Source organism: Martes martes, assembly GCF_963455335.1.
Source record: "Martes martes genome assembly, chromosome: 2".
Lineage (NCBI taxonomy): Eukaryota > Metazoa > Chordata > Mammalia > Carnivora > Mustelidae > Martes > Martes martes.
Window position 1 is genome coordinate 102,234,930 of NC_137889.1, and position 25,970 is coordinate 102,260,899.

The 25,970-nt window shown below is 36.0% G+C and overlaps 1 protein-coding gene across 1 annotated transcript in view; it reads left to right on the forward strand.

Annotated features, from left to right (window-relative positions):
* Positions 1 to 25,970, forward strand: part of BANK1 (B cell scaffold protein with ankyrin repeats 1) — a gene marked incomplete at its 5' end in the record, with an annotated part of 292,454 nt that overhangs the window by 102,887 nt on the left and 163,597 nt on the right. The window contains one exon of the mRNA XM_080796335.1: positions 16,353 to 16,549. Within this exon, the coding sequence (XP_080652461.1) occupies positions 16,353 to 16,549 (197 nt within the window). The remainder of the gene's footprint in view (positions 1 to 16,352; positions 16,550 to 25,970) is intronic.

Genomic DNA, 25,970 nt, shown 5'->3' on the forward strand with positions numbered 1-25,970 from the left:
TGCGCCCTTACGTGGTAGATATTTGAAGGTAAAAATGGTAGGACTTGCTGACAGATTGTCTAAAGCCCAGGAATGAGGTCATTGTGGTATTCACAGCCATTGCCTGGATAAGACCACTCTGTAGAGAGGGTAGTTCAGAGCAAAAGTCAGTCCTGGGCAATGCAATATTTAGAGGCCTGGAAGAGAAATTTCCATAAAAGGAGACTGAGAAGGATCACTCATTGAAGTAGCAGTGTTGTCTCTCAAGAGCAAGTAAAGAAAGTGTTACTGAGAAAAAGAAGTGATCTACCACATCTTATCCTACCACTGAGAGTAGAAGTGGGGAAATGCCACATAATAATTCGTAATTTGCAAAACCATTCACTAATGCCCAAAATGTCCCCCCAGTGGATCTAGGTATTCCCCAGATCTTTGCACCAAAAAGATCACTTGGCCTATCAGTTTCTCCTGAAAGTCTGTATCAATAGATGGTATCTGTAGAGCAAATAATGGACAGATTAAGAATTATAGTTTTGAGTAACTCCCCAAGACCCCCAAAATTCTGCAAAAAAAACTAAAAGTAGTTGGAAATGCAGACTGATTCAGAGAATGCAAGTTGTTAACAAGTGAAATAAAGCACTATTCAGAAGACACAGAGAAGAGTATTATGTAGTTGTAACTAACTGCCTCTCAAGTTCATTTTCCATTGTACTGAACCTGAATTTCATTTGTCATATACCCTTCCCCATTTTAAACATCTCCAAAGTTGAAGGATGGGTTCATATATACACACATTGGGATAAGCTATGACTAGAAGACTACAGGACAAAATTATGAACAGAGCAGTGTAATATACAAGGAACAGGACGACAAAGAAGTTAAAAAAAAAAAAAAAAGTAACAAATTACGCAGAGACTCCAAACTGGCAATATGGCAATAGCAGGGTTAACAGCACATGATAAAGGATAGATGAGGCTTGGAAGCTAAAGCAGTAGGCTGCTTGTGTCTAGCTACTTTCATAGCCACTTTCTGACTTAGGTCATTCTGGAAGCCAGAAAGGTGAGCTGGAATGGCAGAAGTTGTATCCTTATGGAACAAATTGTTGACAATAATAGCAATCTGAGAAATAAGCATGACCTCTACCCAGGATATCTGACAGACTGTAAGAAATTATATCCTCTGTGCTTATTATCCACAGAATCTGAGTGAAGATTACCTCTGTAAGAATATAATGTGAGATGTTTGGTTGAAATATTGTTTCTAACAATGTTTATTTCTCAGATTGCTGTAAGACTGTATATTTCTCCAGGAAATAAGTAAAGATAAAGATATTTTAGCAGTAAATTTTCTCTTTGATTGTAGTGTTTTCCATTGACAACACAAAAAGATATTTTAAAATATGTAAAGCAGGGGTGCCTTGATGGATCAGTCGGCTGGAAGTCCGACTCCTGGTTTTGCTCAGGTCATGTCTCAGGGTCCTGGGATTGAGCCCCATGTCAAGCTCCACTGGGCTCTATGCTCACTGCAGAGTCTGCTTGTCCCTCTCCTTCCCCCTCTGCCCCTGCCCCCATGCTCTCTCTTTCTCTCTCTCTAAAATAAATATATACATACATACATAAAATCTTTTTTAAAAATTAAAAAATAAATCAAACATGTAAACCATGTTGGAAGTGGAAATCTCTTAAAGAAACAGTGAATAGAATGGAGAAAAAGTCTACCCCAGACATACTCTGTATACTTAGCAGTTTTACTAGCTCTCTGTGAGGTTTACCTAAATTTTCCTGGCTATCCACTCTTGCTTAATCATTTAAACCAAGCCCCATTCTTCCTTGTATTTAGCATTTTGCTCTTGAACTTCAGTGGACATCAGAATTACTTGGAAGGTTTGTTAAAACTCAGATTGCTGGACCCTACTCAGAATTTTTGATACAGTAGGTCTGGGATGGGCTCAGGGATTTTACATTTCTTACAAATTCATAGATGATGATGATGTTACTGGTCTGTGAGTCACCAGTGAAACGTACTGAGTAAACACGCAATAATGACATGACATGAATAAAATTAAATAAATTTTAAGAATATATTTAAATAATTTAAATAATATAATTAAAGTCAAGATATCATATTTGTTTTTATCTCTCTGTGTCCCAGGATTTAAAGGATAGCTGCAGAATGAAGTAATCTTAGAGTCCTTATCTAAAACATGTATGTTTTGTGTATGTTTCATTAAAAAAACACAAAAAAACCCTCAAGAATTCTTAGAAGCTTAATAGACTCTATCCTAGGTACTCTTCCAGATACTGAGGAAAGGTAGAAAAATATGAGATAAATAAAATACAACCCAGTAATACAGTGCCACTATATATATATATATATATATTATTTTTTTTTTTAAGATTTTACTTACTTATTTGAGAATGAGAAAGATCACAAGCAGGAGGAAAGGTAGAGGGAGAAGCCAACTTCACAGTGAGAAGGGATTCTGATGTGGGGCTCGATCCCAGGTCCCTGAGGTCATGACCTGAACAGAAGGCAGACACTTAACCGACTGAGCCACCCTGGTGCCTACATTTTAATTACTTTAACTAATTTAATTCCTCACAAGAATCCTGAGGAAAGTACTATTTTTAATCTCTGCTTTACGGATGAGACATTGTATCTCTTGCCCAAATAGTGACAGAGCGGGGATTTGGATCCAGACAGCCCAGCTGAGGTTGGCCACATTACTAGCCAAGGACTGCAGCCCTATTTACACTGTAATGAGCTGTAGCTCCAGGGTGCCGAGGGAGCCCAGAGCAAGAAGGGTAGTCAGAGGAAGCTTCCTAGAGAGATGATCTTAAATTTAGAGGAAAGATTATGAATTATTTTTGTTAAATTGTTTAAAATTACTACTTAGATGAATGATTTATATAAGCAAGTTTGAAATTATCTCAGATGCTCTGTATGTTATGTTTTGCAATCCTAGAAATATGATTTTTGTGTCATAGTTTGTGATTTCCTTCCAGTCACCCTTTTTGCCTCCGTGGGCAAATACTATCCTTTGGGATGGAGCTCTGTTTCTTTTGTCCATGGATTTATTCCCAGTCCTGTATTCCCAGTACTCTAGTTGAGTACTAGAAACCTGTAAGTGTTTCTAGTACTCAATAAACATTTACTACATTAATTAATTTGTTAATGACAACCAAGTTAACTACAGAAGAACATCAATAAGACTGTAGTCAGCAGTCCATATAGACTATAATATTTGAGCTCCAAAAATGAAAGAGCTCTTCTTTGTAGGAATATAATGCAGCAATTTTAATGTCATTATTTTGTCTTTTATCTTCTTTTCTACCTTAATCTGTGGTATCAGCCATGAGCAGAATGAAAAAAAAATGGCATATGAGCTTTCTGAATATGCTGCTTGAATTCTCTGTGCTCAGAAACCTAAAACATGTATGTTCATCTTCTCTGGACTCACACACAAAAAAATATAGGGCTTTCAGAATCAAAAATAATAAGTTTAAATCTGTAAATTTATCATAGGGTTAGGGAAAAAAACATAAACACTGTCCATTAGTAAATGATAACAGGAAAGAGGCTCTGTAATATCCATTTTATTAAGAAATGCAAGCATGGGTTAGCCTCAGTCATACATACACACACACACACAATGAAAATGGACTTTTTTTTTTATTATAGGTTGAATAAGTTATTACTTAAGGAACTCCTCTTACTTTTTCAGCTAGTGTGCAGTAGTAATCCTCAAACCTGGAGTTTCTGTCCTCTGAGATTCTTGACAGGTCCAGAAACCCCCCAGCACTAATCTATTATTAACCTCTCTCCAAATACCTTTCATTTCTGAAAGGGACTCATTTGCTCTCGAGATTCTACCATTACCAAATAGTTATAGAAGATCTTTGTAGTGTCACTGCAGGTCTAAAGACTCATCGTACTACTCTGAAAAGGAGAGTAATTCAAAGACACAGAAGAACTTGTTTTTATGTCTTGTTTCTATAGATTATGGTTTAACAAAACCCCTATGGTCATTTTCCTCACGTAATTAGTCAGGATGCGCCAGAGAAACAGAACCAATAGGATGTGTTAAGAGAGACAAAGAGACAGAAGGAGGTTTCCTTTAAGGAACTGGCCCATGTGATTGTGGAGCAGGCAGTCCTGAAACGTGTAGGTCATACCAGCAGGCTGAAAATCTCAGGAGTAGATTTTGTTGCCTTGAGTCCAAAGGCAGTCTGGAAAGCAAATTTCTTCCTCTTTGGTGATCCTCGGTCTTTTCTCCTACGGCCTTCAGCTGATTGGATGAAGCCAGTCCCACGAAAGAGGCTAATACTCAGAAGTCTACTGATTTAAATGTTAATCATAGCTACAGTATACTTTCATAGTTACATCTAGACTTATATTTGACTAAACAACTGGGCACCATATCCAAGTAGGTGACACTTAAAAATAACAATCACACTTACCATCATTCTATTGTTCAGAGGTCAGCAGCTCTAAACAACTGTAATTTACCCCCACACCTCTTGGGATCCCTAGCAATCAGTTTGAAAAATGGCTGCTCAAATGATTTGTAAAGCAACCATAACCTAGTAGCTGGAAAATCTCCTAAAATCTCCTATCATACTTAATAGACTGAGGATGTGTTGATAGTGTGGTTAATCATTTGAATTCATATATGTAATATAAATCCTTGATCAAGGAAAAATAGGTATTGCTTAGAATGTTAAGACATACTGAATTATAGAGCTATTACTACCTTCCTGTTTCATGAGGGTGTCTTTTGAGTTAACATTTCCTGCTTAGTATAATAAGCTAAATTATCCCTAAAGAAATTCATGTCCTAATTCCCAGATCTGTAATTAAGTTACCTTACATGGCAAAAATATATCTGGGGCCTTATTTCAGAATATTTTCTCATCTAAAAAAAATCATCTCAGAATATTTGCTCTTTCCCAAAACAAGTTTCCTGCAGTGACCCAGGAGCTAAGTTTATAGCCAATATACTCTACTCAAAGACCCATATGTATAATTTGACTTATTGCTCTATAACTTATTATGGAAGCTATTCCATCAACACCCATACCTGTACCTCTTCATGGCCATCATTGTCACCTTCCTTAATGAGTTTCTCTTTCTCTTACCTTGTAACTTTGTAGCCATAAACCTGAATGTTATTTTTTTACTGTGTTATGTTAGTCAACATACAGTCCATCATTAGTTTTTGATGTAGTGTTCCATGATTCATTGTTTGTGTATAACACCCAGTGCTCCATGCAGTACGTGCCATCCTTAATACCCATCACCTGGATGTTATCTTAAATTCACCTCTTTCCTTCAGAGCCAGCCGACTCAATCATCAAGTTCCTATTAACTTTTCTTTTGAAGTGTCCAACATTTCTATCCTTCCTTGTCCATTCCAGTGTGACTCCACTCTAATTCAGACCATCAGTCATTTCTCCTTGCTCCTGAGAAAGTCTTCTAGCAGGTTTTTCTAACATATTTCATTTTCTATCCTACATTTGGGCGCTCCCCTAAATATTCTTACATTCCATTTTTATCCTGCCCCTATATTATGTATGATGGTGCTCCCAAAGTCATCCTAAGCTCTAACCAGTAATTTTATTGCTCCCAATACTACCCAAATTTTCCTCCTTGCTTTAGTTCATTTTTTTTTAAAGATTTTATTTACTTATTTGACAGACAGAGATCACAAGTAGGCAGAGAGGCAGGCAGAGAGCTAGAGGAGGAAGCAGGCTCCCTGCTGAGCAGAGAGCCTGATGCAGGGCTCGATCCCAGGACCCTGGGATCATGACCTGAGCCGAAGGCAGAGGCTTTAACCCACTGAGCCACCCAGGCGTGCCCCTTTAGTTCATTTTTATTTTCAAAATTATTTAGCATTTTTAAAGAATAAATCTTTTGCTAAAGACTATAAAATCTCAGAATTGCTGAATATTCCTTACTACTGAAATCAAACATCCTTGCCTGATATGTTGGTTTACTGCCTGGTGGTGCATATCCCTTGGATTTCCATGGGAGACCCATACAAAGTCTAGTGGGTGGCTTACTTCCTGTAAGTCATGGCCTCATGGAAAAGTGTTCAGTTCTCTGATCTTAGCTTCACCCATCATGTTTCCTTACTTATGTTGTTGTAGATTTCCTGACTCTTTCTAAGTTCTTTCCTGGCTTCTTCTTGGGTTCTTAGTTTGTTTTTGTTGTTGTTGTTGTTGTTTGTTTCTTTCTTTTTGTTTTTGTTTTTCTTTTTTGTTTGTTTGTTTTTGTTTTTGTTTTACTGTCAAGATTCAGCAGAGACAAAGTTAGTAGTTTTCAAAAGTCTTTTTTAAATGAACAGAGAGGAAAAGAATACAGTCACACTTCTATAGAAATAACATTTCTAGAGATTTCTTATTTTAAACAGAGAGTAGCCACAGACTGGCCGGATTAGTTGAACTTGGAGCAGCCCCACTCTTTTTATTACTTCATCACTGTCTGAGTTAGATAGTGGAGAATGGATAATAAACCTACTCAAATGCTGTGAGATTTAACTTTAACTGATACCATTATAAGAACTGCTAATAAAGACTATACGTCCTCTGTTTCCTAACATCACCTCCAGGCATGGGGTCCAAATTCCCAGGCTATTTATTGTGGCGTCATGGTTTACTTCATTCTTGCTTTACATGTTGCCATTCTTGGCCACTGTCTTGGATAAGAAGCTGTTTTACAGTGTGTCTCCAAATACTCTTTCTCTGGGATCAGACCGTCTTGCATCAATCTGCTGCTTCCCTGTTCTGCTGCTCTGTTATCATTCATTCTGACCCTACATGGCTGCAATTTCTCTTTTTCAACTCCATTCATTCATTAGGTGTCATATTTTCGTCCCTTTCTCATCCTCCTTCCTCTTTTCCTCTTTCTTCTCCTCTTATTACTACTGTTGCTAATTTTATGGTGGATTCTATCTATGAGGGTATTCAGTGAACAATGAACTCTCTCTGGATTCAACGTTACGTGCTCCATTCATTTCTCATGCTTCTTGTCAGTTGATCATTCAGATATTTTGCGTGCCAAAACATCAGTCTTCCAGAACTTTATTTTTATAGCTTTATAAACTCCCAAATCTTAAGCATTTAATTACAATAAATATACAGAATCTAACCAAAATCAAAAAGACCTACAATCACTCAAAGGAATTTATATTATCTGAGAACAACAGAGTAAGGATTCACTTTCATCCTAGATTTTCCCTATTATTTTAAATAAGTCTGGCAAGTAGGAAAATAAACAAGACAGGGTCAAGGCAATAGGACTGTTCGTTCTACGTCTAGGATGGTTGCCAGTATGGGGTCTAACCATGCCCAGTTTGGATTTTAACCTTGTAAACCCTAAACATAGAGACAAGCAGGAGAATGTCTCAGAAATCATGGGCTGAAATGTTCACAGCTTCCTCCTCCAGCCTGATGCCTTTCCTGGCCTCACTCTGAGAAGCAACGCACAGGACTGCACCCAGAGATACCTTAACAGTGTGGGAGAAAGAAAAGAAGGCACCATACTTTTGAAAATGCCCAGCCAAGTTGCAGCAGAAAACAAATGTTGAACTCTTTCTCCACAAAGGAAAAGGGGCCTTTAGATTTCTTTACAATGCAATTGATTCTCATTGTTCATGGTAGTTATGTTACATAAAGTCTCTGAATAGAGAATACTGAACATTGCTCAAGGAGAAATACAGGATTAGCTTCCTGCAAACCTCTGGTCACATTTTTGTCAGTCTATTAATACATAACCTCATTTTATGCATGTTTCTGTTTAAAAACCCAGCATTTAATATATATTTTTGAGTCATTGATATAGAACTCACCAACAATGTCATTATAATTCATGCCTGAATGAAATTTATCTAACACACTTATTTTCTTCATAAAACAGATCACAGCCTTCTTGTGCTTGAGAACACCAGATAGCACCTCTGTGCTATGCCAGGGGGTCACTTTGCGAACAACTAATCACCACACCACCACCAACCAAAAAACCCACAAAAATAGAAAATGTGGCACTACATAGATCACAGAGAGGACATCTGCTTTAAGTATGAGAGTTGAAATAAGAAAGCAGGGTGTTGCCTTGTTTGACCTCAGCTGGGAACATGCAGTCAGATTTTTTACTGCTCTGCACATGTCTACAAATGACCACAAAAGGGCCACAAGTTTTGATTGGGAGGGGACAAATAAATTTTTATGAGTAGGAAAATTTGAAAATATGAAATTGTGAGTAGTGAGGATCAACAGTACTTGTTTGTATAAAAGAAGGTTTAATAGCTTATTGGTTAGATGTTATCATTTTCATTTAAACATTGAGAAAACTGAGACACAAAATTCAAGTAACTTGTCCAAATTACACCATTAGTAAATGCTGGAGTTGGGATTCCATCTATCCAATCTGGTTCCAAAGCCCTAATGTTTAAGCACTAACTGCACAATATTGCCTCTCAAAATAAACAAGTATTAAGTTTTAGAATTGCAAGGTTTATAATAATAAAAGTCATTATTTTGAACATTATTTATTAAGATGAAACCAGAATTAATTTGAATATAATGTTGATTAGGAATTTAACTATTTTTATTAAAACAATTAAAAAAAAAAAAAACTTACATGAAGTTTCCAGAGACAGTTACAAGGGTCATACAAATTGAATACAACTTTTAATATTTTATCTTTAATATTTAAAAGATTATTTTAGTAACAAGAATGTGATTAATGTAATTAATAAGATATAATATAATTAATGTAATTAATGAGGTGATTCCAAAATTGAGGTTAATACTAAAGTGTGTATCCATGCACTTCCCACTCATATTTTTAAAAAGATTTTATTTATTCATTTGACAGAGAGATCACAAGTAGGCAGAGAGGCAGAGAGAGAGAGAGAGAGAGAGGAAGGCAGGCTCCCCGCTGAGCAGAGAGCCAGATGCGGGGCTCGATCCCAAGACCCTGAGATCATGACCTAGGCCAAGGCAGAGGCTTAACCCCCTGAGCCACCCAGGTGCCCCCCCACTCATATTTTATGTAATACAAGAGATAACAAAACTGTAGCAAAGGGATTTGATGGAACACTATTTCCCTTGTGCATTTAATTTTCACTGTCAAGGCTTTAGAAATATAATAACCCCAGCGGTATTTTTTGTTGCTTGAAATTCTAAATAGGCTTCTGTGTTTACTATTTCAACAGGATGTGGAGAATGGCACCTCACGTGTTGCATTTGTCTTCTCCTGTCACAGAACAATCAGATTCATACACCCAGCAATGCTCCGTTTTACAGACCCCCAGAAATATTAACATTTTATCACACTCCAAATCCTATGATGAAAGGAATGAAAATTACTACCTTTCTTCAACCTTCACAAATGTCATCCTTATTCTTTTAATTGACATCTGATTAGCATTCAGGGAAAATTACCCTAAAACCATCTGTGGCATGGCTTCTAACCCAGAAGATAATCAGAAGTCCCCAACCTCTCTAATTTTATAAATGAAGAGTCAGAGGTCAGGGAGATGAACTTTCTTAAACATTACAGATTGAGTGGCTGAGCTGGGATTAGAAAGCAGGTCTCTTGCTTATCTTTTCTTTGCTGTGTGCTTCATTGTTTTGTCCTAAAGTGGCCACCTGCTCATTCTACTCTGAGTGAATAAATATTTATGATTCTAGATAGTGATTTATGAGAACAAATGGATTACATAGCCATGCACTTCCAGTTTGTATCATCATCTTTTAAATTTTTAAAGCTTATATTCCAAACTTGGGTATATTCCCATTCTATTATTCTGGTGAGCAAGGTTAATCTTTTGAAAGCTTTGGTTTGATTACTTCAATCTAATTATTGGCCACTTCTTATAGGGATTACCTTGAACTTTTAGAAATGGCTCAACACAAACAAATATATGACTCAATTTCTTTACTATGTACCAACTCACCTATTTATTTTTATTTGCAAAACTAGTGAAATTAGAATTTCCTTGAAAAAGGAGAGACATTTAATTCTGTTCTTTTGAAATTAGCATTCAACAAATGTGGGTTGAAACAACTGAAACTGAAAATTTATTTCATCTAGAAAAAAAAGTCAAAAGCAAACTGACCAAACTTTAGTGTGAATTGTGGTTTCTTATGTACACCTTGATAATAAAATTCATTACATCTGCAATGAATCTTGATTAATTCAATGAAAATTTCCATGAAATGAAGCAGATGTACACTACAGAGTAAGCAAATTTTATAAGACTTTATATCTTCTTAAGGAATCCATTATTTTAATCTAATAAGTAAGATTATAAACTACTTATAAAATAAATGTTGTATGCACAACAAAGGAAACAATCAACAAAACCAAAAGTTAACAGAATGGGAGAAGATATTCACAAATGACATATCAGATAAAGGGCTAGTATCCAAAAATCTATAAAGAACTTATCAAACTCATCACCCAAAGAACGAATAATCCAATCAAGAAATGGGCAGAGGGCATGAACAGACATTTCTGCAAAGAAGGCATCCAGATGGCCAACGGACACATGAAAAAGTGCTCAACATCACTTGGCATCAGGGAAATACAAATCAAAACCACAGTGAAATACCACCTCACACCAGTCAGAATGGCTAAAATTAACAAGCCAGGAAATGACAGATGTTGGTGAGGATGCAGAGAAAGGGGAACCCTCCTACACTGTTGGTGGGAATTTAAGCTGGTGCAGCCACTCTGGAAAACAGTATGGAGGTTCCTCAAAAAGTTGAAAATAGAGCTACCCTACAACCCAGCAATCACACTACTGGGTATTTATCCTAAAGATACAAATGCAGTGATCCAAAGGAGAATGTGCACCCCAATGTTTATAACAACAATGTCCACAATAGCCAAACTATGGAAAGGGCCTAGACGTCCATCAACAGATGAATGGATAAAGAAGATATGGTATACACACACACACACTGGAATATTATGCAGCCATCTAAAAACTGAAATCTTGCCATTTGCAATGACATGGATGGAACTAGAAGGTATTATGCTAAGCAAAATAAGTCAGTCAGAGAAAGATAATTATCATATGATCTCACTGATCTGTGGAATTTGAGAAACCATAAGAGACTCTTAATCTCAGGAAACAAGCTGAGGGTTGCTGGAGGAGAGGGGGGTGGGAAGGATGGGGTGGCTGGGTGATGGACATTGGTGAGGCTATGTGCTATCGTGAGTGCTGTGAATTCTGTAAGACTGATGAATCGCAGACCTGTACCCCTGAAACAAATAATACATGACATGTTAATAAAAAATAAAAATAAATGTAAATTTAAGAAAATCACTAAATGGTGTATGAGCTAAGACTAATAGGACTCTGTTTCTCATTACAATGTTCATCACAAGAGGCTATTGCTCCCATTATAACAACAAGCAAGATGATTTTCAAAATCAGTATCTCTTTTTTAATCCAGCAGAAAATTAATGACAAAAAAACCTAAATAACCAAATTCCAGAAAGAGTCCTTCATAAGAAAGAAGAAATTCATGACTTCCTTTATCCTTTACAGAGCAACAAGAACTCACTATTGATGAGGAGTAAAGAGAAACCAGCTGCATGTTTAGCAAACTTTAAGTGGATGTACTAGGCTACTGTGATGTACAAAAATCCCACGGAGCTCCAATTACAGACTGGGTCTGCCTCACCCACTACCTCTCTTTTGTAGGCTGTTACAAGTGCACAGAGCTAGTATACCAAGGGCTGGAGGGCAGGAAACCTGAGAGAGCTCCTTGAAAAACATTCTGACTCCTCCCTGAAGTCCTGGTCATGGCGGCTGAAGAGTGAAAGGGGTCAGGTTTGCTGAGACAAATCCCACCAAAGCTTTTATCATGTGCTTACAGAGAGCATATGGAGAGCAAGTTATAAATTAAGAGAGGCATCAAAGCTGGAAGAAATACTTCCAAGCTATTGGGATGGTAAGGAGTCTGTCTTAACCAAGTATACTACAGAGGCCCCACAAAATCTTAAAGAGATATTCTGATGTGAATTTTGGAGGCAGGAGAAAAAAAAGAATGTCTGATAACCCAAAAGCTGACAGCCAGTCTGTACAGCAGCTGAGGTTTCTTGAGTCTCAGCAAGACTCAGATGCCAACCTATGCTGAAGAAAGTTGTGATCCTCCCCTCAAAATATTTGAGGCCAGTTATAAATGGAAGCTAAGTAAAGACGCAAAAATGACCAACCTCAGTTCATCGACAGAAAAATTTCTCTCCATTCCCAAATGTAGTTGTCTGACTGATGCAATGGTATGCCTTATTCTGGGGGTAAACATTATTTACTTGAGCTCTTTAATACAGTACAATAAAAAATTACAAGAAATATGAAGAAGGAAAAAAAGGTGACCCTTGGTCAAGAAAAGAGACAGTGATTAGAAGCAGACACAGAAATGTTCCAGATGTTGAAATAATCAGATGGAATATTAGAAAAGCTATGATAAATATGTTATAGAATCTATTGTAAAAGTTAGGCAACATGTGTAAAAAGATGGCAATTTTATCAGAGCAATAGAAATTATAATTAAAAAAAGGAAATCCTAGAAATGTACAATATCAGAAATTTTTAAAAAATTAAATGGAGTTAATCATAGAAACAACAAAGAGGAAAAGAGAATCAGTAAACTTGAAGACCGTCCAAATAAATTATCCAAACTGAAAAAGAGATGAAAAATCTAGACTCAAAGTAAAGCCATAAAAAAGAACAAGGTCAGTTCATCTACATATTAATTTGACTCAATTCTGATCCAAGCTGCATAGAATAATATTAAATAATCTAACATATGTGTAATTGTATTCCCTTAGTAAAAGTGACAGAGAATGAAGCAAAAAAAATTTTGAAGAAATAATGGCCAAGAATGACCCAAAATTGATTAATCACATCAATCCACAGATTCAGTAAGCCCTGTTAACTCCCAAGCAGAATAAATACAAAAATATCATACTGACACACACCATAGTTAAACTGCTGAAAATCAAAAATAAAAATAAAGTCTTAAAAGTAGTTATAGGGGGTTGAAGAGTTTGTAGTGGGGAAAGCACATTCCATACAGGAAAACTATTTTAAGAATGATATCTGACCTCTCATCAGAAATAGAGCCTGGAAGACAATACAATACACAGGCATATACGATTCCACTTATATGAAATCCAAGAAGAAATCAAACTTACCTATGTTGATAAAAATTGGAAAATGGTTGCTTCTGAAGTGGAGAATTGACTAAAATGAGACATGAGAGAATTTGCTACCATGATAGAAACTTTCTTTTGCTTGTTTTGGGTGGTAGTTGCATGGATGTACAAAAATTATTAGAATTCATTAAACTCATCAGTGCAATTTTAAATCATACTTTCATAAAAAAATTTTAAGCCCCAGAAACACAAATATCTTTACACAAAAACGTTAGTGATCATGTGATTACAAACATGCCTGTTCAAGATACAGAGGAATCCATTCATATCTCAAATTCTCATAATAATCAAATCAAGGTGAAAATACAAAAAGTATGATTTTTATAAAAAGTATACATAAAAGCCTGAACTAGTTCTTAGCGTAATAATACCTGTATTGGCATGAATATCTTTATTCATATACATAAATATAATATTATATTCATATGCCGAGTATATTTAATTTGATGGTCTACAAAAATAATGCTAAAGATCATGATTTAATTAACATTAAAATAACCCAACATAGTTCCTATGAATCATTTCAAATTCTTTGAAAGGTTAGCTCTGTCATATTTTAATTTAAAAAACTTAAATTAGAAATTTTTTCATTATTGACCACGTATATTAGCAGGCTGAGCATTTCCAACTTAATGAAAATAAGCAGGTAAAATAACCTCACCCAAGATAATAAAAAGGGTTGCTGTAAATGATTATTTAGGCCAGTTTAAAACTGATTCATCATTTTATAATGGACCAACTATTCTGGGGTAAAGCTCTCAAGATCGTACTTTGGAGTAATGAAAAAAATTAGGGATCTTATGGCTGGAACAAAGATGAATTAGGACAAGGATGCTTTAATCTATTGACACAGAAGAGAGAATATTTATTGAATGCCTATTATGTTTCAGACACTTTGCTGGGCACGTTTACTGTGTTATGTCCCTTAATTATCTCAATAGTCTTACAAATTTGGAAGAGAAGGCTAGGCTCAGATAATTAGTAGCCTGTTGAAGTTCACATAGTGAATGCCTAAGACTCTAAGCCTGTGCTTTTGTGACTATCGTATTCTACATTGTCCAAAGGTGCTCGTTCGCTCTCTCTCTCTCTCTCTGTCAAATAAATAAATAAAAATGTTAAAACAAACAAAAAACAACAACATTTCTATTACTGGTTAGGAAAATAAAAAGATACCCTCTAAGGCTCTTTCATGTCTGTAACCTCACAAAGTACTCTAGTATATTAATGGATTTTAAGCTGCCACTAGAAATGAAGCAGAGAAATGGGAAATAAGCCAACCTTCAAATCTGTAGCACCCTTTACTATCACTATGATCATAAATCAATAGACCTTCTTCCATACGTGTCAGAAAACACAGTTCACAGTTGCAGAACTGTTAAGAAAGGCAGCCTGAAAACGCATGACCTCTTGTCCCAGTCCTTGTTACACTTTTTGATGTACAAGAGAGATTTTTAATGAAGTTTGTTGTTGTTGTTGTTTCTAGTATTATATTATTTTTAACTTGAGGGATTTACTGACAGGGGTTTGGTGAGGTTAAAAGATGACTGTGTTCCCAAAATAATTGAACATTTCTTTAATGGTAAAAACATTTTAAGTTGCATTGACAGTGATTTAAAAGTTCACCAGAATAGCGGTGTGCAAGAATAATGCATAAAGCAGTGATTGCCAGGTGATGTTTTTTATTTATTGTATGATGTGCCAGTGAGAGAGATAACCAAGGACTTGTAGAAATCTGATATTATCATGTCAATATTTTCTTGATTAAATTTGCCCTGTTTTAATTATAACAAAATTATATTTCATGGTGCCTTTTAATAAAAATAAATAAAAAATTATATCTTAATACTTTTTTAAGTAACTACATTTTTATTTTGAAGATGGTACCTACTTTAGACAGTTTCAGCTTTCACAGGCTCATCTTCATAAAATATAAGAATACCATATAAGAAGGGACAGGTGCATTATCATTGAAATATAACCATGGAATTTACCTATAGCCATTTAGTACTAACACATTTTAAAGGGTGAAATATTTCCCTACAGCAAAGTTCTTAATGTTCTTAATGTATCTTGGAGGTTTTTATTTTGTTTTCTATTAAAACATATAAACCAATAAACTAAATAATTTATTCTGCCCTGAGACACCCAAGTGAATTGAAAACTCAAAGTCTCATTTCCTCATTTCCTTTTTTGTTCCTTTAGTCTACAGAATAGCAAAGAGGTAAAATGAAGCCAGATTCAGTTTTCCAAAATATTATGGAAGAAAATTGACTTTTATTTTGACACCTTTGTTTCTGTTGCCATAAGCCTTCCAGTTGCTTGCTCCTGATAATGCCACAGCTATTCAAGCAAGCTGGTGTGTAATTTCTGTGACACATTTTTTCCAGCTAGGTGTGAAAGTATAGAATAATAACAAGCCAACACTCATTTCTGTGTATATGTGTTTTCACTGAGATAGCTGTTTACATTCACTGTTTTACAGTTATACATAATTAATACTTCTAATTGATAGTTAAAAATCAATTTTGAAACTCAAACTCTGAAACATTGATATGAAAGCTGAAAAATCCTGTTGGAAATTTCCATGCTGAAGATGTTTATCAAAGTGCTCACCTGTATTTTCTGTTGCAGTTCCTTTTTGAAAGAAAAATTTTACATAGAAATCTCACATAACCTTTCCAGCAATTATGTGTCCATCTCACCTTCAGAAGGCAGCAAAGTAAGCATAGCAGTAGAAAACACAGAAAGATTTTATAGATGGACCTATTTAATATTGTTAGTGTTTGGCTAATGTTGAAATAGATTTAAAAAGAGTTATTACAATATGATATTTGTGTTCTGCTTTATTTTGTATTTAAGAGGTTGATGTACTTTTCCAAATTAAACTTACCCCCCAAGTAAGAGGGGGCCATTAGTGCTAGTGAGAATATTAGTTTCCATTTATTGTATGCTGAGAAATACAAAGAAGGAGATGCTTTGTTGTTAAAACCACTGATGGTTTCTTACATGCAAAATCACACTGAAAATCTGTTCTGCTTTGTGAGAATTACTTTTAGGAGTAGATTGTGTTTGACTTTTTCTTGTGGCATTCCAGACATGATAAAAACACATTAATCCTTTGCCTCTTATGCTTACAGATACTCATTTCAAAGAACTCCCAACTCTTCTCCACTGTGCGGCAAAATTTGGTTTTAAGAATTTGGCTATTCATTTGCTTCAATGTTCGGGAGCAACCTGGGCATCTAAGATGAAAAATTTCGCGGGTTCAGATCCAGCACATATTGCTGAAAGGCACGGTCACAAAGAACTCAAGAAAATCTTTGAAGACTTTTCAGTAAGAGGTTTTTTTTTTCCATTTTATCTCTAAAACTCTTTTATAAAGCGCGTGTGTGCGCGCGCGCGCGTGCGCGCGCGCGCACACACACACACACTGCTCTTTTGGAAATGATGCTACTGCTCGGCCACTTTGTAGTGTCTTTTGGTCCTGAGTCATTCATTGTGTTAAAAAGCATTTTGCAAGATAGGTCAGCTTGTTTTATTATCACTATAAACCAGCTTTGACTCCATGCTTCCTCCCCCAAGTAGCTCTTTTTTAAAACTTGTCTTTCTGGCTTCTCTATAGTCTGTTCCATGTTGAAGAGGAGATGGCAAAAAAGCAATGAAAGCCCATTACCTTTATTATTTTTTCATTCAAGAGTCTAAGTAAGACACTATTAGGCTTATGAAATCGGATAATTATTAGGTTAAAGGAAAACATTTTGATAATCATTCAAAAAGTCTAATCCATAAAAAGTTTATTCATGTTACTTAAATTTGTTTCTCGTATGTGATTCCTTTTCTCTCTCTGTTAAGTCCCAGATCCTTATTACGGAGATTGAAGCCCCAAATTTCAGAAGGATATTAGCTTGGAATTAGTAAGAATACAGCCAAGAGAAGATTTTGAAGGAGGGGATACTACTTTAGTATATAGAATACACTTTGTATTTTTATGATCAGCTTTAGAAGAGAAATTATTTTCTCTTGTAACAAGAGAAATGTATGTACATTTTGCTCAAGAAAGTGAATTATGTTCCTGATGGCTGTTTGGAACAATAATTGTCTTGGTGAATATGTCAAAATTTGTCTTTGGATTCTCAGAAGATAAATAATTTTATTGCCAATGAGCAGTTAATATAGAACATTGAAATGCTATTGGAAGCTTCGGGTTGTTTTTAGCATTCATTCTGATTATTAGAGTAAGTCAATGTAATGTTGGATTTTATAAACCATTGATATTTATAGATTTCAGAGAGTGAAATGATAACCAATCTATCTTTTTTCTCACTTTTAAGAAATAGCACAATAGAATATCTGTTGTTTCTATTTAAAATAAATACAGAAATGAATAAATAAATAAATAAATAAACAAATACAGAAATGAAGTTTTGTAACAAAATTGAAAAGGTACCTATTTTTATTCTATATCCTTCAAATCAGGAATAAGGATTATTTTTATTCCTGAAAAGATTTCAGACTGTGACTCTCGTGTACCTAATGAGTGCATTCATTTTAGTAAGTATCTACTCTCTACAGTCATTGACCAGTATATGGTATAGGGTATATGTCTCAGGTAAGTCAATGAATCAATTCAGCCTTGAGCACATTTGCCTACAGTACTCTTGTGCAGTGTCCCTGGGTTGCCTGTGTCAATTCTTTACAACCCTCTTCTCAAATTTTTAACCACTGGTGGACTTAAGTTAAAATTTCCTATGAAAGTCTGTAGCATCCAAGGTTAGTTTCTAAGATAAACCCTGATTTTCAGAGTGATGCTTTCACTTTTCATTCTCCAGTGAAGACTCAGCCTTTAACAGGTGCAGCCCCATGCAAACTGCATGTGCCCCATAAATAACATGAAACTAGATATGAACTTAAGTTCAAAGGTAGGATTTGATGGATATGGGAAATAATTTTCTTTTTCTCTCACATTTGTATTTGTATTTGTACCTCTGCTCTTGCAGTAATAGCAATGATACAAGCTGATGGTATTATGGTATTATCTGTGTTGGTACTGAAAACATGAAAGAAGTGTAGGTGTTAACTAGATAACATTCTCAAAAAAATGAAAGCTATTCATTCATAATGAAGAAATTCTGTTCATAGATTAGCATGGATAGCCTAAATAGAAATTATTGCCTTTAAGTCACTGTTCACTCTTTTATAATGGCTGCATTCTAATTTTGCAGTTATACTTGATCATTTATGCTATGAAATCTACTAGTGATTTTCTATATCTTGTCTCTTTGTGAGCCGTTAACATTTTGCCAGAATGTCTATAGTAGACATTACCATTATAGGTGGGATAGATTAATTACTTTGTGAATGTTCTGATGTCAGTAAGAAAGTAACTGTAACAGTTACAAGGGACAGCAGGTTTTTTTAAAGATTTTTATTTATTTATTTGACAGAGAGAGAAATCACAAGTAGGCAGAGAGGCAGGCAGAGAGAGAGGGGGAAGCAGGCACCCTGCTGAGCTAAGAGCCTGCTGCGGGGCTCCATCCCAGGACCCTGAGATCATGACCTGAGCCAAAAGCAGAGGCTTAACCCACTGAGCCACCCAGGCGTCTCTGGGACAGCAGTTTTATAAGGGCATATTATGGTTATGAATAATTAAATGTAACAATTTTGTAAGCTACCAAAGGCCTTTTCGCAAATGCGTGGTTAAGGAAACAGGAACAAATATATTTCAGGTTGTGACACACGTGGAAAAGTGTGTTTCCTGTTGATTTATTTTTCTGATTATTCTTCTCATTATCAGTTTTATTTAAATAAATCCAAACATCTAATCCTCTTAGTGAAAGTATGCCAGATAAACACATGTTGAAATTTTATATTCTAAATTATAGTAGCTAAGTCTTTTTAAGAGTATATCTAAATCTGATAGAGAAAAAAATGCACAATCTCATTATGCTGCTATAATACTTTGTTTCTTTAATAGTATTTACATAGCTTTAATGTTATAATCACATTCTGATAAATCTAAGATTGTGACATATGTGTTCAGACTTTCCATTACAAAAAGCCTTTCCATTAATCATTGTTTCAGAATTGTTGAAAGGAGTAATATTCTTCCAGGTTTGAGGGTTACAATCCAATAAACTATGTTTCTGTACAGAAGCAATATATATTTTTTTAATTCAAACATATTTTGCCCCCAACTGATTGACTGATGTGTTCAATTCTTTCCAATCCCCCATCAGTGAAACACTATTAATTCTAGAATTTCACAGAGAATTACAACACAGTGTGTTTGGTCATTCTGAATAAAATTGTTAGAAGGAAGAAAGCAATTGTGATTTTTAAAAACATAGAAAAAAAGAGAGAGAACCATTGGCAAGCATTCATAAACAAACAAGTGCCATATCTTAGTGAAACTATATGAATAATAAGAAAAAAGAAGAGAAGAAGCTTCAAATCACATCTCTTACATTTCTTCATGACATTTTTCCTTTGAGAAGCTAATAATTTATACATAATATATGAGCAGAACCTTTTTATTGTGAATGCATAGCTTTCATGTTTTAAGAACATCATCAAATTAATACCTACATTTCTTTTCAGGTTTTCAGTACTATTATAGATAATAATACCATATATTTCTATGGTCTTTCAAATAAATTACTCTATTTTCGGTTTCTGACAATGTCTCCTGGGAGAATCACTCTGAAAGGTGGATAGACAAAGAGGGTAAGGGTTGGTATTTAAATCTACAACTGAATGTGAACCACAATTTACTTAACAAATATCTTGAGGAAATCTCAAACTATTGCAAATAACAAAAAGTAATATTGACAACTAATTCAACCCTCTAAAAAGTCAAACTTTTAAATACAAAACGTAGCTGAAAAATTGAAAATAAACCGGAACTTGGCCACAAATTAAGTCATACTTTGTGATTCAGGATATACAGCAAAAATTAGAATGCGTTTTAAACAAAATAATACGTGATATTTCCTTATATTATCCAGACCATGTCACCCCATCCATCTCCAGTTTAGCACACTTAACAAAATGATGACATCAGTGTGTAAATGGACAGGAAGTTAGAGATCTATCCTCCTCTCTTGGCTGAAAGTGGAGTTGGAGAACAGATTTTACTTCTCTTTGGAGCAACATTCAGATTATCTTTTTCTTCCACCACAGTGTTCTCTTATGTAGTTTTATGTGTGTGTGAATAAGATCTTAATCATAAGTCATTTTCATTAAAATTTTAGGAAACAGAAAATCAGCTTTCCATGCACTTTCTCTAGCTGGCTTTTCAGAAGGACTCTTCACCGGAAATCTTTCTATTGTTCACATCTCTGATGAGATTTCTGTGACATCTTGCTCTCATTGATTTACCCCAACACTGCTCTTTGACCCTGTGGACAGTGGGCTTGTGTGTGTGTGTGTGTGTGTGTGTGTGTGTGTGTGTGTGTGTCTGTGTCTGTCTGTGTGTGTACGAGAGAGAGAGAGATTCTGCTCCTCTAATATATGTCAGACGATGACCCTGGAATTTTTTCAAATGGTCCAGAGTTTGGAATGAAAGTACAGAGAAGTAGATGTTGAAGCACTTTGAGAATCCCTTCATAAAGCAATGATTGACTGGTATAGAGAAGCTATTATTCTGAAATGAGAAATTAGAAATTAGACTTCATGTTTAGGCCAATGAACATCACTTAGCATTGCTCACTTGGTGTTGTACATAATATTTGTTCTCCAGTAAATTGCTCATTTAGTTTAGTATATGTTAGTATATACTAATTCAGGCTAAATAGCAGCATACTCCACTTTGTCAATGGAGTTTTTCTTCCTGTAAGTCTAGAAGCGCATAATGGGCAATGGGTTCCCTTCCTGTCCCACTGTTGGGTGCACAGAAGGTGCTCAGCATGTATTTACTCTTGATGAGGCAGAAGTTAAGCGTCCAGTTTAAGAGCTTGTTTGACCTCACTTACCCAATAATATGCTTAACTAGGTCCCATGATGTAAATAAAATAGTTTGTCATATTCTCTTCGTATTCAGGATTTTTTTTAAAGTTTAGTTTTAGAGAATTCATGGACAAATATCCCAACTGCTAACTTCAGCATATATTTTTAATAGGCCAGCCTACAATGAATTTTAAAACCCTGGCCCATGTTCAATATTGATGTTCTGTTAGAACTGAAGAACCTGGAACAAGTCACATAACTGCACTCGACTGCAGGCATTACAAATTCATGTTTCAGTTATGCTTTTGGAACTACTTAGCAACCTCTTTCTAAAATCCCATTAAATGCACCATAGCGGCTTTTACAGAATTTTGTTCCTCTGTAAGTCTGCAAACCCAGTTTTAATACTCTAACTCTGCAGCTCTAAACATCCTGTTAAATTCCCTCAACTCCTCTCTCTTGTTTGCCAAATTTTCCATTTTTCTCTACACATAGGGTCTTGGGATTCAGCCAGCTCTGGATTTGAATCCTGATTTCCTCATATACCAGGTTTGCATCCTTGAACAATCTCTTCGCTTTCTCTGGCATCAGTTTCTATATCTGCAAATGGAAAAAAATAAATCCTTATGGGTGTTTTTAGGACCTGATAAATGTGAAAGTATTAAGTACATAGTAGATCCACAATAAATTATATTGCATCCACCTTCTTTCCTTTGATTTGTTGTTGTTTAAATCAATTTTAGTTCTCCCCATCAATCATACTGTCTTTTCCTCTTCCATCATTAATCTCTCCCATTATACTGACTCCTCCCTGAACAAACATGTTCAAATACGTACATGTACACCTGTGCGTATGCACACACAGGCACACACACATTCCAACAGCTCTGCTTTCTCTTCAATTTGTTTTTCAATATCAGAATTAACTGAAATTATAGCTCTTCATTTCGCTCTGAAGCTGCTCTCTCAAAGGCCATGAATAATCTACCATAGATCAGATCCATTGGCTTCCTCTAAGGTGTCCTTTGGCTCAGGCTTTGGCATAGGTTTCCATGACCCTGCCATCTCCCTAAATTTCCACTGATCCCTCGTGAGTTTCTTCTCTTACCCCAACAGCTAAAGTTCTTCCTATACAATCTTTTCTTATGACTGATAACTAAGTCATTGTCTTTAACTTGGGCTTTTTTCCTGACTTAAGACTCCAGGTACAGTTTGCAAACATTGTTATCTTTGATGTATTTGCTTCAGACAAGGGCAGTCTCCAGTATCCTAAGAAGAGTCCCACCCCTGTTTATGGTGGCTAAATGGTCTTTAAGGTCCCTAGCAGCCTTATGTTTTTATAATTATTTGTCTTCTAATTCCTCAGACACCTTCCAAACTTGAGTTCTTTTGTTTTTCTCTGGCTTCATTAAAACCAATTAGCTTGTGTAGAACAGATATTCTTCGTGCTGTCACTTACATGCCTGCTGGTCAAAAGGAAATGCAATTTCAGTGAGTGCGAAATTAATCACAAATGTTAATTAGAGCAATCAGTATTGACACCATAGCTTTAGTGAGCGGACCTCATGAAATAAACACTGATATTATGCTTTCAGAATGAAAGTACACAAAAGCAAATGAATTGAAATTTCAGTGGGAAAATAAGAGTCTTAGAAATTCTTGTCTATTAATTGACTTTGAATTTCAGTCATGATTGGTGGTTGAGGATATGAAAAAGTATTTAGTGTAATCCAGTGAAGACAGGGTATATACTTCTCTACTGGTATTGTAGCATGGTTTCTACTTTATATAAAGCCCTCTCCAAGGTCAGATTACATGAGAAAAATGGAGATCCATATATATTTTTTAAAAAAAGAATATTCATCAAATATCATAGCGCTGCGCCAAGCAGGATGATTTCTTCATTCTCCTTATGCAGCAACACCTTCCTTGGATATATATGGATGTGAGAAATTAAAGATTATGTCTGACTTATTTTGCCTCCAAAAATAATAAAAGAAAAATAGATGGTACCAGTTGGGGTCTAAATATTGGGTTTGTTTTAAATAAGTTAATCAACTTTCACTTGAACTGGAAAATCAATAATCTCTTTCATTTTAGTTTGGCAGGTCAAGTCATTGACTTATTCAACAAGTATTTCTTGAGTACCTATTATGTATCAGTATTGTTCTAGACACTGGGAATTCAAAACAAACCAAAACTCCTGTCGTCATAAAATTTAAACTCTAGTGGGGGAAAAAAAGACCATAAACAAATAAATAGGACATATAATGTGTCAAATGGACATTAGTGTTTAACACCAAGAAGAAATAGGAAGCATAGCATTGTGTTGGGTGGTACGTGGGGGGAGATTTGGGTGGCAGTTTTGAAATGAGTAATGGAGAAGTCCTCACTATAAAGGCAGCCTTTTGGTAATAACTTTAAAGCTGTGAAAAACATGCAGATATCTAGAGGAAAACAGTTCCGATAAGAGAAAACTAGCACAGCGAATGCCAAGACCCAGGGGTGGATGTGCCTGGCATGTCCCTAAAAGAGCAAGTTGGCAGGTGTTACTGAAGCAGAATAAACAAGCTAGAAGGAGAATAGTAATAGGGTCAGAAAGGTCACACAGGCCAGTATCTGAAGAGTGGTGTAGGCAATGGTGAGGAACTGGGAGAATGAAAGCCATTAAGGAATTCCAAAGAGAGGTATGAGGAGTTCTGATTTAACTCTCTAACTGCTACTTTGACAACAGACTGTAGAGGGCAAGAGATGAGAACTGATTGGAGACCATCCCAATCATCTGGAAGATAAATGACAAAATGACAGCAGTTTAGACTTGGATAACAGTGGGGGAGACTGTGAGAAGTGGTCAGATGTGAAATATTCCAGTATTTTACAGGAAAGCCAACAGATTTACTGATTATTTGGCAGCAAAATGGAAAAGAAGTGAGTAGTTACTGATGTCTCCAAGGATTTTGGTACAAGGAATGAATTGCTTCCTATGTATTGAGATGAGGACGATTGTGTGAATAAGCAGTTTGCCAGGGAAGATCAGTAGTTTGGTTTTAGGTGTGTTAAATTTTAAATACTTATTAGACATTGCGAAGTTTAGAAGTTGAAGTGACGGAGGTACCAGCAGAAAATAATGAGCAGCAGGCCTTGAGGTAGAAAGAGACATCAGGAAAAAGCCAGAGAGAAGGAAATTTTCACAGAGGAGGTAGTCAACTGTGTGCAGTGTTACTGACAAGTTAACTAAGATAAGGACAGAGAATCCACCTTTGGATTTAGCACTGTGGCCATCGAAAGCAGTTTGTGGGAAGTACCTGAGAGCGGGAGGTACAGTCAGAGGTGTGGGAGAGGTAACAAGCCATGACGTGATTAGAGAGAGACAGTTATTTGGGGTATTTTACTATAAAGGGAGGAGAGAAAAGGTATTACAGCCAATAGGGAACATGGGGTCAATAGAGGTGTTGGTTTTTCATTTTTTTAAAGATTGAAGAAGGCACCTGGGTGGTTCAGTTGGTTAAGTGTCAGCTTTAGGCTCAGGCCATGATCTCAGGGTCCTGGGATTTTGCCCCACATTGGGCTCCCTGCTCAGCAGGTAGTCTGCATGTCCCTCTCCATCTGCCCCTCCCCCTGCTCATGTGCTTGCTCTCTCTCATTCTTTCTCTCTTTCAAGTAAATAAAGTCTTTAAAAAATAATTAAAATTGAAGAAATTGGGGAACCTGGGTGGCTTAGTTGCTTAAGTGGCCAACTCTGGATTTCTGCTCAGGTCATGATCTCAGGGTCCTGGAATCGAGCCCCATGTTGGACTCCATGCTCAACAGGGAGTCTGCTTGAGGATTTTCTCTCTCCCTCTCCCTCCATCTCTCTCTCTCTCTCTCTCTGAATAAATAAATGAATCATAAAAAAAGGGTTGAGGAAATTACATGCTTGAATAGGATAAGAAGGATGCGAATACCAACAATATGTGTGTATGTCCATTTATACATGTATATTTATATATTTCTCCTTAAAAATTAATCATAATAAAAAGTCTTTCCAAATGTTGAAAAGATGGAACAGCGATTCACTGGGAGAACAGAGAGATTAAGATAACATCTTCTAAGGGCGCGTGAGCACCATGATACTTTGGGAATGATTCTGGTGAATATTTTACTCTAATCTAGTTTTCCCAAATATTATTGGGTGTGTCCTATCAGCTGTGTGTGGAAACAAGTGTGAAGCATATTCTATATCAGACATACATTCCCTCCAATGGGTTAGAAATCTCTGGTGAAAATCATTTAGGGGAGGAGCGACACAACCTCCAGCTGGGATGAGTATCTTGGAGAGAAAGGGAGCTGACAGGGGTAAAAATCAGAGTGTTTTCATCTGTCAGACATTAATGTCCACTTGCATTGACAAATCTTAAACTCAAATCCTCAATTTGAGCCTGTGGCTTAGACTTCATTCGAAACAAGAACCTCTCTGCCTTTATTAGTGTTTAATTTGCTTTTTCTCTGTACTGCCGAGTCCACTTACTCAAATCTGGCTCTCACTAAAATATCAGTAAGCCAATTAATCCATTTCCTTAATGAGAACTCTCTATTACAAGAATGGGTTACTGCATAGATTTATATTGAATCTATCAATCTTGCATTGGGTGGGGAGAATGCCAATTATCCGAGCAATCTAGCTCATTACCGCAGTATTGGACCGTGTTGCTGAACAAGCCTGCAGACGATTACAATAGCATCGTGGGAATGGGGAGGTCTTGGAGTTGATTATTTGCTGAAGACCTGTTACATATGTGGTTGGGCTAGAGGCTCTATGCACACTTCCCTTT